This window comes from Grammomys surdaster, unplaced genomic scaffold, assembly GCF_004785775.1.
Source record: "Grammomys surdaster isolate TR1022 unplaced genomic scaffold, NIH_TR_1.0 170, whole genome shotgun sequence".
NCBI lineage: Eukaryota > Metazoa > Chordata > Mammalia > Rodentia > Muridae > Grammomys > Grammomys surdaster.
The window spans coordinates 22,795,539-22,811,028 of record NW_021604618.1 but is presented as its reverse complement, the minus strand read 5'-3'; the positions used below and the strand labels follow the sequence as shown (position 1 = coordinate 22,811,028).

Here is a 15,490-nt window from a genome sequence, read left to right as displayed (position 1 = left end):
ATGGTGTTGATCAGCTGTCTATCACTATAACAAAATGAACGAGATAACCAACTTATATAGATAGAGGGGCTATTGTGGCTCACAGTTTTACAGTCTTTAGCCCTTATAAATTAGCTTCATTATTTTGGTCCTGCAAAGAGGTAGATCACTGTGGGAGAATCTTGTGGCAAAGCAAAAGCATTTACCTCATGACCAGGAAGCAAACAAAGACGAAAAGCTATGATAAAACACCAGGACCAAAAGCAACTTGTAGAAGAGTTTATTTTGGCTCATGTTCCACAGGGAGACATAACAGCAAGGAAGGCACTGTAGCAAGTGCAGAAGCAGGTAGCTGAGAGGTCACATCTCAACAGCACACAGGAAGCAGAGCAAACATATAGGAAACTGAATGAGGCTATAGCTGATTAAACCCTGCCATCAATGACACACTTCCTCTAGCAAAGATGTACCTCCCAAAAGCTTCATAACTCCCCAAACAGCACCACCAAATGGGGGATAACTGTTCAAACAGATGCGGGTATGGGGGGGCAGGCATTTTTATTCAAACTACCACAGTGGTATAACAGGTACGAGAGAAATGTAACATGATCATAAGGAACATACACTCTAGTAGGGAAATACACAGTCCTGCTTGAAATATTAAGGCACATCCCTGAGATTGCAAAGTAGGGTACAATTATTTGTGGGACAGCATTTCAGAGAAAGGTAAAGTCACTGCCAGTGGGTACTAGGGGGTTGGCGGTGTCAGGTTAGAACTTTTCATGGAAAAGTAGGACTTGGGTTGGGTCTGGAAGGATTGTAAGATCTGTATGGGTGGAGGCAAGGGACAGTTCTGTGGCTAAGGAAAGAGAAGTGTAGTGAGAGGCTCCGACGCTGAGGAACTGAGAACACCCCAACAACTGTCTCTTCCTGCAGAGACAGCAGGGAGTCTCTAGGTCTCCAGAGCCAGGATCACCACAGTGCACTGGTGTGCTATAATAGTCTAGCCCATGCCAAGCCATATTGGAACCTAATGTGAAAGGAAAAGTCAGTAGTACTGAGGTGTCTTTATTTAAAGCTTTTTGTTAAGCCTGTGTGGGTTTTTGCATTCATTTTGATTTTTAAAGACAGTGTATTAAAATATGACTTCTTTTGACTATTGGTCGTGCCTAAGACAAGTGCCAATCACTTGCACTATTTTAGTCCCAGCCCTGTGCTCTATTTTTGAAGTTCACCTGTGGGATGTGGGTATTTATTTCATTTTTACTAATTATAGTTCATTATATTGACTTTATAAATATCCTTCAGTTAGAAGGTCATACTTAATAAAATATAACTAAAGGAGTAAATCTGACTTTGAGAATTGATTTGGTGCTTTTGAATCTAAGGAGAGTGAAAGAGGATCTTATCCTTGTGTTCCAGAGTCACTCTCAGGGGAGAAGAACTTTCCAGAGCCCTGCTCATGGAGTGTCTGCAGCAGAGGCTGCCATACCCACACTGCTGTTGACAGAAGGTAACCCTGAGGGTACCAGGTACTGCCATCTACTTGGAGACTGGGTTGGGCAACTCTGCTGCTAAACAGAGTGAGTGTGCTATACAGCCCAAGGCAAACCCCACAAAAGGGCCTCTCGAGTATCCCTGCTCCAAGTCAGGCCACTCCCTGAGCTCTTTCAGAGTCTCAGGGAATTGTGGGTCTGTGGGAAGAGCAGTGTTTGTGCAGTGTCAACAATACATCTTTAAATGTAAAATCAGAAATCTTATTTTTGATTTTTTTTGAGACAAAGTCTTGCACTATAGCTTAAGCTGGTCTTGAACTCATGATCCCTTTGCTTCAGCTTTTTGAGTGCTGGGATTACAGGAGTGGGCCACTGTACCTGGCTAAAATCTTAAAACCTGAAATTTACTGGTCATCAGTACACTAGAGGTAAGTGAAATGTCATTTTCCCCAGGGAAGCAAATTTGGTGGCAGTACAGATCTCACAGAAAGCCAAGAAGGTAGAGTGTCAGGTGGCTCCCTGTACTTCACTAGGGCACCTGCTCATCAGCTGACATGGACCTCCCAGTCATCACCAATGCTCAGAGAAAGCTTCTCCAGACTCAGGGTGGATGTTTTGGCACAGTATGTAAAAGCTGCAGGCTGAACTTTACCATCTAAACAGCAAAGAAGACAAAAAGACAGTGTGTGAGAAACCAGGAGAAGAAAAAACTTTTTTTTTTCTTCAAGTCTGATACAGTTATCTGATGTTCTTAAACAGTGTTAACGTTTCACTTAGGAACACCTAGAAACACTTTTATTCATGAACTCTGTGAATGCTTTAAAACATGAAAAGTCTCAGTGTTTTGAATATAATCCTGGTTGGAAAGCCACTATTAGGAGCAAAGTGATTTACCTAAGAAATGCAGTAGGTGAAATGATTCCTTACATCAGTTCTCAGAGTAGAATTTTATTCTGCTTCCAGGGCTGAAGATGGCTATAACCTGTTACACATTAAGAAACACCCAGAGGGCTGGAGAGATGGGTCAGCAGTTAAGAGCACTGACTGTTCTTTCAGAGGTCCTGAGTTCAATTCCCAGCAACCACGTGGTGGCTCACAACCATCTTTAATGGGATCCAATACCCTCTGGTGTGTCTGAAGACAGCTACAGTGTACTCATTTAAAATAAAATAAATAAATAAATCTTTTAAAAAAGAGAAACATCTAGAAGACTATCATAGACCTCCAACAGTTTCTCTTTGTAAATATTTAACTGTGGGAGAAAGAACAACTCAGGAAGAGAAACAGATTAGCCTGCTAAATCCAGAGCAGTGATTTCCAGCCTTCCTAATGCTGCTACCCTATAATACAGTTCCTCGTGTTGTGGTGACCCCCAACCATAAAATCACTTCATTGCTACTTCATAACTGTAATTTTGCTACTGTTATGAATCCTAATGTAAGCATCTGATATGCAACCCCTGTGAAAGGGTTATTTGTGCCCCACAGGTGGAGAACTGCTGCTCTAGAGACTAGAAAACCCAAAAGGGCAGAGATGGCCTGAGCTTTGCACAGTATGACAGTTTGGGAACAAGCCATCTCTCCTCTGCAGATACTTCTGTACTTACAGCACAAATGGTGCAGTTAGGAGCTGTTTGCCTACCAGATGAGTGTGTAGTCACAGAAGATGGCTTCTTCCTAAGACCTAAGACCAAGATCTGCTCCACGACGCACTTTGTGGGGTAATGACCCTTCTCATTGGCACACCTGGAAGGATACAGATGTTATTAGGAAAGAGAGAGGGATGGGGCTTTAATTGGTCACCAGCTCAACATCTCTATCCCGAGAGTTGTTGTTTCTATGGGCTCATGGTCCATGTAGGACAAAGAGATTGAGAACTGTGCCAAGGACTAGGTAGTCAGGACCCACATCAGTCTCCCTAAACTGTTTGAAGACCACAGAAGATACAGTGTGGTTTGGACATTACAGCCACGCTGAAAGAAATCAGATATTTAATTAGTTGGTATATGGAGGAATGAAGGTATTAAGGAGTATTTAAACTGAATAGTTTTATTTTGGGGGCAAAAAAAGATAAAGGCAAAAAAGAAAGAGCTTCCATGGTCAGTGATCGAAAAATACAAATGGCTGGGCAGTGGTGGTGCACTTTAATCTCAGCACTTGGGAGGCAGAGGCAGGCGAATTTCTGAGTTTGAGGCCAACCTGGTCTACAGAGTGAGTTCTAGGACAGCCAGTGCTACACAGAGAAACCCTGTCTCGAAAAACCAAAAAAAAAAAAAATACAAATAGCCTTCACCATTCATTTGTTTAGATAATATCTTAAATAATCTTTATTAGTTACTTTTTAGGAATATAAAATTGACTGTGTGTATGTAAGTGCACCACATGCCCTTGGAGGCCAGAAGAGGAGCATCAGATGCCCTGCAGCTGAGTTACAGATCATACAGGAACTGAACCTGGGTCCTCTTCCAGAGCAACCAAGGCTCTTTAACCCAGAGGCCACTTCTCAAGGCCCTAAATTGAGAACCTGAGCTACCCATTTACTTGAAGATGCCATGAGAGGAGCACAGTCTAAGAAAAGTCACAGCTCATAGCTGCCCTCACCTGTTGGTCAGAACACTGGAGCAGAATAAGAACTTGCGGTGTAGGAACTGGTCCTGGTGGAGGTACTGGAATGAATGGCCGTCATCGAGATACAGCTCTCCCACAGCAGAACCCTGCAGAGCGAATCACAGAGGATCTGCTAATGGCAATAGTTTTACAGAAAAAAAAAAGTCATCTTCTAAAGGAAAAGAGTAACATCTGAAAATCTGTGAAAAATTTGAAAAGCTGAGCATTTGAACTCCACAAAGTTATACATAAGTTCCTGACATATTCAATGTTCAATCACTCTTGAGTAGCCCATAAATTACAGTGTGGTTACATAAGAGAAGTATACAGAGTTAGACTTTGTTGAAGGACATTGAAATATGAAATATATTCCGTAATGAATTCTGTGACAGTACTGTCCCAGAATGTGACAAGAACATTCACAGAACAGAATCTATAAAATAGATGAAGTCAACTGTCTCTAGACACCCTTTGTACTCAAAGAGAGAGGATCCTTTTACAGCTAAACACTACAGCCCTCCACACAGTAGGTTAGTTACTAACACTGTTGGCTGTAGGCTGGGTCTCTAGCTTATTTCATTCATTCTAGGGTCCCACATGGATCCTAGACCACAGTTTGCATGAAAAAGACAAGCTTCAATAAAATACATGGAAAAGAAAGCTGTAATTTACTTATTTTACAATACTAGTATAAATAAGTATAACTAAAATAAGAATATGTTTTTGGCTCTGTAAGGCATTGAGGTAAATGAGAGGTGTACAACCAATCTTCACTTGGCTCAAAAGACACTGTCAACACTCCCAAGCCATACTCAAGGAGACTTTAGTTATTTGAGCTGCCCAATAAGAATAGAAGTCACTGAATGGGTTTAGGATACCACAAATAGTTAAGATACATTTTCAACGGCCCTCTTCTGTAGGAAACTGAGTTTCAGGACTAGTCTACAGGGGCAAACTGCATAATAGATGTTTTCCAGTAGCAATCTATGCCAACCTGAGAGGTGGTCATTGCACCCCCAGAAGCATATTTGCATCATTCCTGGATCTCAGAGTTCCTAAGGACAATGCCAGGAAGGGCAGACTTCACAGTAATTCAGAAATGACAGCTCCTGATTTTGAGGTAAACATCAGGAACATTGTTTCATATGAGATTTCTTACTTTTTCTTACCCTCAAAAGGCCACCACTGTAAAGAGATAGAATAGAAAAAAAAAGTGACTGGCTTTCCAAATACCTGAGTGCTTAGGGCAACCCGGAGCCCATATGGGGAGTCAGCCATCCAGCCAGTGGACTTCCCCACAGCGGTCTTTATTGGTACCACACTTCCACCTCGCTGAAACACTGGGATCTGTAACACAGCAGCACTTCAGGAATGACATAACCATACCGAGAACTTCCCAAGTAGAATTTTTAAGCATTTCACTATACGAGATCCATACTCTTTACAAATATAAACTCAAGCAAAGAATATTTGTGGGCAGAGAAAAGGCAAGCACGGGGACTGGAATGAAAAGAAAGTGGACCAACTGAAAAATGGTCCATTAAAATGATCTATTTAGACATTTCAGCTGGGAAATTCCAGAGAATGGTTCTGACCAAAGTTCATCTCTTGGTCAGTATTTAACATTTAATAAAGCTCTTTTTAAGTTTGGCCTCCAAGAATTGTTTGGTTGTTTATTATTTATAGTTATTTTGTGTTTTTTCTAATTGTTTTGTATGTGTGTCTCACATGCATGTCATAACATGTGTATGACGGTCAGAAGACAACTTTGTGCAGTCAGTTCTCCCTCTATGTGGGTTCTGAGAACTGAACTGAGGTTGCCAATCTTGCATGATAAGCACTGAGCTAACTTGCAGATCCCAATTCATCCATATTTTAAAATATTGGGGCAATTACCTACAATTCCCAGTTAATTATTGCTACCTATCTGTCTTGGGTTCTGTTGCTGTGATAAAACATTGACTGGAAGCAATTTGGGGGAGGAAGGGGTTTATACTATCTTACATCTTACAGTTCCTTATCGAGGGAAGTCAACACAGGAACTTGGAGACAGGAACTGAAGCACACACCGTTGAGAAACCCTGCTAACTGGCTCACTTCCAGGCTCATGCTCAGCTACAGTCTTTATGCCTCCCAGTACCACCTGCTCTGGGGTGATGCTGCCCACAGTGAGCTGGGCCCTCCTGCATCAATCAATAACCAAGGAAACGCCACACAGACATGCCTACAGGCCAGTCTGATGGAGGCACTTTCTCAGCTGACTCTGGTTTATGTCAAGTTGACAAGCCAACCAGCACACTCTCCTTGCCGCGTTTTCACTGAAACAATGGATTTTATTCTACTCATCTTGTTAGAGGTCCAGGTTTACCCCTAAAGACTCATTTTTCAACTGAACCAGAAAGGACATTCCATTTTAAACCTTTAACTTCCTTGTCAATAAAAAGCAAACATGTTACTCTAGAGACCTGTTAAAGAGTGGATTTTTCTGTTTATGTAAGTAGGTGCAATGGGACTTGTATAACAAAGTATTTCCGTGTCTGTGGAGACGAGTTGGTTTCTCCCAGCGTCTGCACACTTTTCTTTCTCTGCTTTTATGAGTCAGCAGGATGGCGGACTTGATTTTGAGGCTCAGAAAGCATCAGGGGAACTTCAACAAGGCTATGGCTATGGTTCACATCTATCAGTCTTTTGGAATGGATCTCGGCAGGAGAGCCTCTGGTAAGCAGCTACCCAGATCACATAAGAGTGTGTGCTTTTCTCTGAGTAAAGTGTTAGTAAGGAGAAGACGGTGAGAATATTCATGATTTTGGGAGAGAGAGTGGAATGGTCAAGATATGCTTCCCCACCCCCATCCACAGGCAGCAAAAATGAAAGCTAGCCATGATCCAGATCAGGTATTTAATATGGGGAAGAGGGAATGTTTGTGTTTCTTCTGCAGGATGCTGAAGGAGCATGCTAGCTGCCAGAATGATTGGTGAGACATGCTGATGCTGGGACCAAGAATGATGCTGACCTGTGTGCTTGCTGATTTCCCTGACAATGGTGACTGGGAAGCTGTATTGGACATATGTTCCTGACCCACCTTTGCTTGCCTATATCCCAGATTGGACAAGCTGCCTTCCTTTAAGCTTTTAGACCTTGTGGGACAGAGAATCAAAAAGAGAAGTTATAATGACTCTTCTTCCTTTAATGTGACCAGTTATTCTGACTCATTCATGGACTGGCTTAGAAATCAATCCAATATTGGAAATTACAGTCTTCATTTAGAAGGCTGGTTCTGGACATTTTCAGAGACATGTCTGGAAGTTAGCAGGAGCTCTCTATGAAGTCACACTGGCTATAGATAACATTGGGACAGGATCTAGACTGACAACAAGTGTTAGTGCTTGTGTTAAAGCTCCTAATCTTTTATTAATTGGTTATGTTAAAATTACTTTTATCTCTTCTACTGTATTCAATGTAAGTTGTATTGATTGTATACTTTCTAATTGTGTTAGTGTGTTGAAATCTGGCATGTCTGTTATGGTGGTCTATCAACCAGCCTTTGTTCTATTGCCAGTTAGTATTTCAGAACCTTGGTATTCTGAAAAAGGTTTAGAAGTATTGGAAGAAGTGAGTCAGGCTTTAAGCAGAAGCAAGAGAATAGTAGGCTTGATTATTGTTGGTATAGCAGCTTTGATTACATTGATAGCTAGTACCACTGCTTCCACAATTGCTTTGACACAGGAAGTTAAGACAGCTACGTTTGTTAATCACCTAGCAAAAAATGTTACTAATATTCTGAGTATTCAAGAGAATTTAGATAGACATTTGGAACAACGGATTGATGCTCTTTATGATACTATTCATATTATTGGAGAGGAGGTTCAGAGTTTAAATGTAAGGAGCCATCTCGAGTGCCATGCCAAATACCAATGGATTTCTGTTACTGCTAAAATTTACAATGACAGCCACTATAATTGGGAAAAGGTTCAGAGACACTTGCAGGGTATTTGGCATAATTCTAACACATCTTTGGATGTTCTAGCTTTGCACACTGAGATTGTGAATTTAAAGAATGCTGCTCCACTGAACTTTTATCCAGCAGATACTGCTGATAAAATTATTCATGGTCTGATGTCAGTGTTTCCATCTTGGTCAAGCTTCAAGAATGGCATATATAGCTTGATCATGCTAGCCCTTTTTGTCCTGGGAATACTTTTATTCCTGCTCGCCATGTTAAAGCTTGTCTTTTACCACATCAACATGCTGCAGCCAAAGTGCATGGCTTGAAACTAAGAATGGACCCCCAAATTTAACAGGCTGGCAAGCCAATGACGGGCAACCTTCTGAAGCGCCTTACCAAGCTAAGACAGAAGTGCATTGCTTTTGATAATGCATGTTCGATGACGGCTAAGGGGGGTGTTGCTGTCAGAATGACCTAAGACAGGCTCAGTCTTGTTAAATTATATAAAGGGGGGAGATGTGGGAAGCCATTGGGGCTGCTTGGCAGGAATCTAACATTGGCCAAGGACAAGGAATTGGGCTTTAGACAAGAATCTGACTTTGGGCCATGACAAGGAAGTAAGTTCAGGCAGGAGTCTATTTTTAGGCTAAAACAGAGAAGTAAATTCAGTCAGGAATCCTAGTCTTAGGCTAAAACAAAGAGGTAAGCCTCAGGCATGAATATGACTGTGGGCTAGGACAGAGAAGTAGGCTCAGATACTTTGTCATCCTGATGAGACCTTAGAACCAGTGATGATGAAAGTGATCACGGGGTGATCACGGGACTCTGTATATTGCCTTGTTTGTTCCTTGACTGTTTGTTTCTATTGTAATGTTGGTTCCTCAAACCTAGAACTGACCTAAATACTTGCATGTAATTAAAAGGGTTTAAAAGAAAAGTTGAATTAAATGAACCTGCCTTCAGCCTCAGAACTGGCTGGGGTCATGCTGCAATTTTGTCTAACCGTCTCTTTTCTTTTAATCCTCACTCCTGCCCTGGAGAACCTGTTGACTGACTGAGCGGGCTTGGTCACCCTTCCACCCTTCCTTCCTTCCTTCCTTCCTTCCTTCCTTCCTCCCTCCCTCCCTCCCTCCCTCCCTCCCTCCCTTCCTTCCTTGCTTTCTTTCTTAGAACAAGGTGGTAAGTCACAGTGGAATGGGCTGCAGACTCAGAGTTCAGAAAACCTGTAGGGGGTGGGAGGGACTTGTCATAGTTCTGTTACAACACAGTGGTGATTCTGTACCAAAAAAAAAAAACAACTTTTCTATCAGTTTCTTCATGCAAATAGATAAGAATGGGCCCCATAGATTCATATATTTGAATGTCTGGTCACCAGGGAGTGGCACTATTTGAGAGGATTAGAAGGTTTGGGGTGTGACCTTGTTGGAGAAAATATGTCATTGGAAATATGCGGGCTGTGAGGTGTCTCTCTTTGCTTGCAGACCAGGATGTAGCTGTCAGCTCCTTCTCCAGCACCACATCTGCACGTTGTCATTCTCTCTGCCATGATGATAATGGACTAAGCCTGGGAAACTGCAAGCCAGCCCCCAATCAAATACGTTGTTTTGTAAGGTTGCCTTGGTCACAGCAACAGAGCAGTGAGTAAGACAAAGGGACAGGGTAGGAGATTACTAAGGTCTCTTTCAGATCTGAAAGTTGATGTCTAGAACCAGATTCTTTATAATGAAACCACTGATGATAATTTGTAAAAACCCAACACCACTATTCTATTAGTGTTCATTCTAATTAATGTTCATTCTCTTCTCAGTGTTACTATTCTTAGATACAAGTGCAGATATACAAGAAATAGTTGTTTATCCTCAGTATTTCATGCCAAGAGTCAGAGTATATGTATTTTTAAACTCTTCACATATCTTATCTGCTTTACTGATATATTCATATGCTTCAAAATTTACAATTAGACTATATAATCAAGCTGCTTCAGTATATTAAGGCATGTAAGTAACCATTGCCACAATCAATTTTAAAACTCCCTCAACACCTCTAAAAGAAACCTGTATCCTTGAGCAGTCTCTCTCCATGACTTCCCGCAGCCTCTCCCTAGCACAGCTCAAGGCGAGTACTATTATAATCTATTTTCTCTACATGTGCAGTATACGTTATTACATCAAACACTTACACTCTTGGTTCACTTTTTACAGAAATACATTATAAACAGAATGTTTGTGTCCCCCATTCATATGTTGAAGCCCCAACCACTGAAGTGACTATTATCTGGAGACAGGCTCATAAAGATTACTACTGATATGATAGAAATAGTATCCGTACAAGAACACTTTCTGATCTTAAATTTATCTTATCTTACGTATGCGTTTTGCCTATATGTATGTATGTGCACCAAATATGTGCCTGGTGCCTGTGGGGATCAGTAGAAGACTTGGATCACCTGCAGATGGCTGCAGTTACCATATAGGTGCTAGGAACCAAACCTAGGTCCCCTGCAAGAGCAACAGTGCTCTTAACCATGAAGCCAACTCTTCAGCCCCATTTATAAGAACACCGTTCCCTTACTCTCTCTATCCCATAAACCCCTATATGTCAGGAAAAAATATTTCAGGAGGACCTGAGTCAGCTGGCACTTTGATATAGGTCTTATACCTTCAGAAGTATGCAAAGATAAATTTCTGTTGTCTAAGCCCCCCAGGCTATATTCTGAACAGACTAACACAGCTAAATAGGGAAAAATAATACTCTGAAAATAACTTACAGTATCCAAGGTTACTGGAATCTTCACAGTACATCCTCCTTTCCAATATGCAAATGTCTTAGAGTTGTACCAGACCTAAAAAGAAACCAACTGTACTGAAAAGAGAATGGACAATCTCTCTCCTGAGAAGCCTGTACCCACCATCTCCTTTTGCCCTTTAACAAGCTGTAACCCCAGGAAGGAAGGAATAAAAAGAAGTTTAAGTAAATATAATTAAAATTTGTGGGACAAGTTAAAAAAAACACACCCCATGCCATGTGTGTGTGTGTGTGTGTGCATGTGCGTGTGAGTGTGCATATGTGTGTTTTACTGGGAGTTGACTCTAAGCACGCACCCATCCTAAGGAAGTGCTTTACCACTGAAGTGTATCTCCTGCCCTCTTTTATTTGACATTGAGTCTTACTAAGTAACTGGGCTGTCCTTGAACTCACGATGTAGCCCAGGTAAACCTCGAACTTGAAACCTTCCTGCTGGAATTATGGGCTTGTACTATCATGTCCCATATATTCTCCCTTTAAGAAAATCCCAAAGCATGCATAAAGCCTGATGTTGGTTCCTCAGCATACAATAAATTGGGCAAGGTGATATATGCTTGTAATCCAAGGTGGGAGGATCAGAAGTTCAAGTTCATCCTAAGTTTCAAGGCTAGCCCAAGATACATGAGAGCTTACCTCAAAAAGAAGAGAAGGGGGAGGAGGACGTTACCAAAGGAGTGTAACTGATGAACTAAAGCCATTCCTTGTCTGTCTATACATTCAAAAGTTAATTGCTGCACAGTCTAGGTGCTAGATATGCACAGCAGTTAAGAACTGTCTGTGAGTGGAAGATGAGAACATGCCTTCATGGTTCTTACAGTCTACCAAAAAAACTTCATGCTTGAGCTGATGAGATGCCTTGACAAGTGACAGTAAAGACTAGATACCTGAATTTGCTCCCCAGAACCCTCATAAAAGCAGAACGAGAGAACTGACTCCACAAAATTTTTCTCTGACCTCTCCATGGATGCTGTGGTACATGAGCCTTCCCCATCATGCACATGCTATAAATAAACTGACTTAGTGCTTGTAACCATAAGTGAGACAAAAAAAAAGAAAAAGGGAAAACACAATGAAACACAGGACAGCACATAGCAAGCAAATCGATCACTACAGACAGGAGAGAAGATCCAGAGAAGAAACAGACTTGGAGGAAATCCACCACAGCATGATTACTCCTTCCTACAGCATTGAGTTTTGGGGGTGATTATGAGAATTGGAGACAGGGTCCAAACCCTTATCTGGGAGCACTAGCAAAGGTTAGTTGTTGAATTACCAAAAGGAGTCCCACAAAGTAACTAGGTGGGACAAATCCTCTACCTTAAAGCAACCCATCTCCATAAGGACTCACTCACACATGCCAAGGCGTGAAAGTAAAAGCTGCCCCTCAGGCTGTCACCTTCCCTTCCCTACACTAAGTTTGTCAACTTCTGAGAAGAGTGTCATGACTGTGGAAAACAGTGTACAAGGCACATTCACAAGTGCATGCTGAAGCACCCTCTTTCCTATGAGGAAAGCAGGCACGAGAGCTGGGAGACACCAGACGTGTGTCTGTTACTGCTCTTACCTCATTTGGCCCTGGCAGGAATACATCAGTCGAGGCGGTCTGTGGTTCTGTAACTGGATGAACCAACAAAGCACTTCCTAAAAAATGAAGAGGAGGCCGGGCGGTGGTGGCGCACGCCTTTAATCCCAGTACTTGGGAGGCAGAGGCAGGCGGATTTCTGAGTTCGAGGCCAGCCTGGTCTACAGATTGTGGGGCAGGGACCCTGTCTATCACAGTCTCATGTGTTTATTTGGTTTGTTTTTTGTTTTGTTTTGTTTGAGACAAGGTCTTGCTACGTAGTCAAGAGAGACCTGGAACTTGCTCTGCATCCTGGGCTGGCTTTGGGATGATCCTCCTGCCTCGGCCTTTTGAACACCAGGGTTACAGGGTTAAGCCACCATGCTCAGTTCCACAGTTTCATTTTCTGCGTAAGCACTGGGATCAGGAATGTCTCTGGTTAGAGTGAGCTGTGAAGTGATCTGGAAGTCTGGTCTGTGCAGCTCCTCAGGCCCTTACCATTGCAGTCTGTACCTCTTTTAAAGATGGTCTGGCCGGGCGGTGGTGGCGCACGCCTTTAATCCCAGCACTTGGGAGGCAGAGGCAGGTGGATTTCTGAGTTCGAGGCCAGCCTGGTCTACAGAGTGAGTTCCAGGACAGCCAGGGCTACACAGAGAAACCCTGTCTCAAAAAACCAAAAAAAAAAAAAAGATGGTCTGGATGTTACTTTTCCTTTCATATTAGCATTAGACATGTGTAAAGTGCATTTATTTATGAATTCATTTTAAAGGTTTATTTCCAGGGTCTCACTATGTAACAGGCACTTTAAACTCGTGAGTGTTGGAATTACAGGCATGAACTGCTATGTCTATTTTGAATTGTTTCTTCTAGTCAATAAAGATTTATTTACTGAGTTCCAGTACCATGCTAGGTTCTGGAGACATACATGAGTAAATAAAACAAACACAACTCCTATTATCATGAAGTTTGTGGTAAGTGAAGAAGACAGATATTAAAAAGTAATCATAAGTGGATTAGGGTTAAAGCAAATACTGAAAGAGGTAAAAGTACAAAGCAAAATGAAAATTACCTAAGAGGTGGGAAGGGCTTTGAATGGACGGGACTGCCTTTGAACGGGGAGGATAGAACTAAGGTATAGGAAGCAAGGATTGATGAACGACGCTTCTCCAAGGCAGTGACGATTGAGCTGAAGCCACATGTGCCAGGGATTGAACACAGAGCCTTGTTCATGTTATACAAGAACACACCCTCAACTATATCTCCAAGGGTTCTTGTTCCTGATATTCTTATTATCATCATTATCATTTTACATTTGGAGGTTTCCACTATTTAGAATGGAATTGATTTTTGGGGTTCCAATATCCAGCCTTGCTTCTTGGGCTTGATTCCTATTACAATAAATGTCCATGTTTCAGATCTCATGGCTGATCCTCATTAAAGAAGCTCAGCAAGGCATTGTAGTATATGCCCAGCGTCTCAGAAATCTTATCTTTGATGAAGAGGAGTACAAGTCCAAGGATAACCGGGGCTATAAAGCCCTGTCTCAGGTGAAAAACAAAACGAGGTCTACTACTGCAATTCCATGTTTTACTATAACCACTTGGTCTACTTTCTTATGCTCACCTTTCCTGTAGCAGTCTCGCCAAGCTTTAGAGGAGTGGGTCCCAAACAAAACTTTCGCATCATATTCACCGATACAATGGATTTATTTGGCACTAATATGGATAATATGGTGACGGCTACACTACAATAGAATAGAGCTACAGTCTCATTATTACATTTAAAATCTTGGTGACGGAGGGCAGGGGTGGAGCTGAGTTGTTGGAGTGATAGTCTAGCATGTATGACTCTCTGGGTTCGATCCCCAGCATCAGACGTGAAGAGGCATATTTGTGATCCCAGCACCTGAGATGAGAAGCCAACCTTATCCTTAGATACAGGGTAAGTTCCAGGCTAACCTGGGCTAAGTGAGACCCTGATTCAAAAAAATATTGGTAATAGAATCTCTTTTATTTTCATTAGTTGTCTTTCTTGGGCCTAGGGGATTCTCACTATAATAAAATCATAGTTATAGAACTTATCACAACTATAATTAACCTATAAATACCTACCCAGCATGTATTCATCCTCTACAGAAAAAGTCTCTAAGTCATCAGGAAATTCAACCCACAGAGGCCTGGAAAAAGAAAACAGAATTTGCATTTTAAAATATTGCTTTATTATTCTTTGTGTTAAATGTTTTATTAGCTTTTTACGTTTTTAGTGCTATACCTCTCTAAAAGGAATTGGAAAATACCAAGGAGCGGAGATTCTTTCTCATATGACCAAAGAGTTTATGAGCAGTTGCTATGGTTACTTTACATTTATTATGTGAAAGAGCTTTCTATCAACTTGAATGTCCTAATGGAAAATTGAGATTCCTCTTGTGTGCCACACTCCTATCTGACTACTGAGTAACTACCTGCCACTCTTGCAGGCAAAAACTAAGACAAGTCTAAATGTATAATGTTTCTTGTGTGAAGTAAATGTTTGCCAAAAAAAATCACACTTTATTATAATTCTGTGCCACTTCTTGCAGCCACTGACTTTCACGTATCATTTAATTATTATTTATTTAGATGAAAGGAACTAATTTTCCTTGCTTTCAAGCAGGAGGAGGGAGGGTGAGAAATTGTCAAGATTTTAAAATAATTATTGTTTCATACAATTTATGGAGGAGGCATTTAGGTCCATAGAAACAACAAAATTTTCCATATCTGTGACTAGATAGTGACTTAGTGTTTCAAATCACCCTTTAATTTTATGAGAATGGTTCTATTTGTGTGTGTGTGTACCATTTGGATGCAAGTGCTTGCAGAGGCCAGAAGAGGGCACTGGAGCCCTTGGAGCTTGAGTTCCAGCGGGTTGTGAGCTAACAGACATGGGTGCTGGAAACCAAAGTTAAGTCTTTTCCAAGAGCAGCAAGCGTTCTTAACTGCCGAGCCATCTCTCCAGCACCAAGAAATTTATTTTTTCTTCTTTGAAAATTTTTTTAGAGTTTTGAAATTATTTTATGTGTATGAGTGTTTTGTATGCATGTATGTATGTACACCACATG

At 41.5% G+C, this 15,490-nt stretch overlaps 1 protein-coding gene across 5 annotated transcripts in view; it reads right to left on the bottom strand.

Moving 5' to 3' along the window:
- Positions 1–243: 243 nt before the first annotated feature.
- The window catches only part of Ganc (glucosidase alpha, neutral C), a 57,068-nt gene continuing 41,821 nt past the window's right edge, over positions 244–15,490 (bottom strand). For 3 of the 5 annotated variants that reach the window (XM_028767151.1, XM_028767148.1, XM_028767149.1), the window contains 7 exons: positions 14,505–14,569; positions 12,397–12,473; positions 10,795–10,869; positions 5,315–5,428; positions 4,076–4,188; positions 3,117–3,220; positions 244–2,130 (listed from right to left, as the gene is read on the bottom strand). In XM_028767151.1, the coding sequence (XP_028622984.1) occupies positions 2,021–2,130; positions 3,117–3,220; positions 4,076–4,188; positions 5,315–5,428; positions 10,795–10,869; positions 12,397–12,473; positions 14,505–14,569 (658 nt within the window). In that variant the 3' untranslated portion in view covers positions 244–2,020. Of the gene's footprint in view, positions 2,131–3,116; positions 3,221–4,075; positions 4,189–5,314; positions 5,429–9,274; positions 9,567–10,794; positions 10,870–12,396; positions 12,474–14,504; positions 14,570–15,490 lie in introns of those variants that run through there. The other 2 variants (XM_028767147.1, XM_028767150.1) reach the window with 2 other exon arrangements.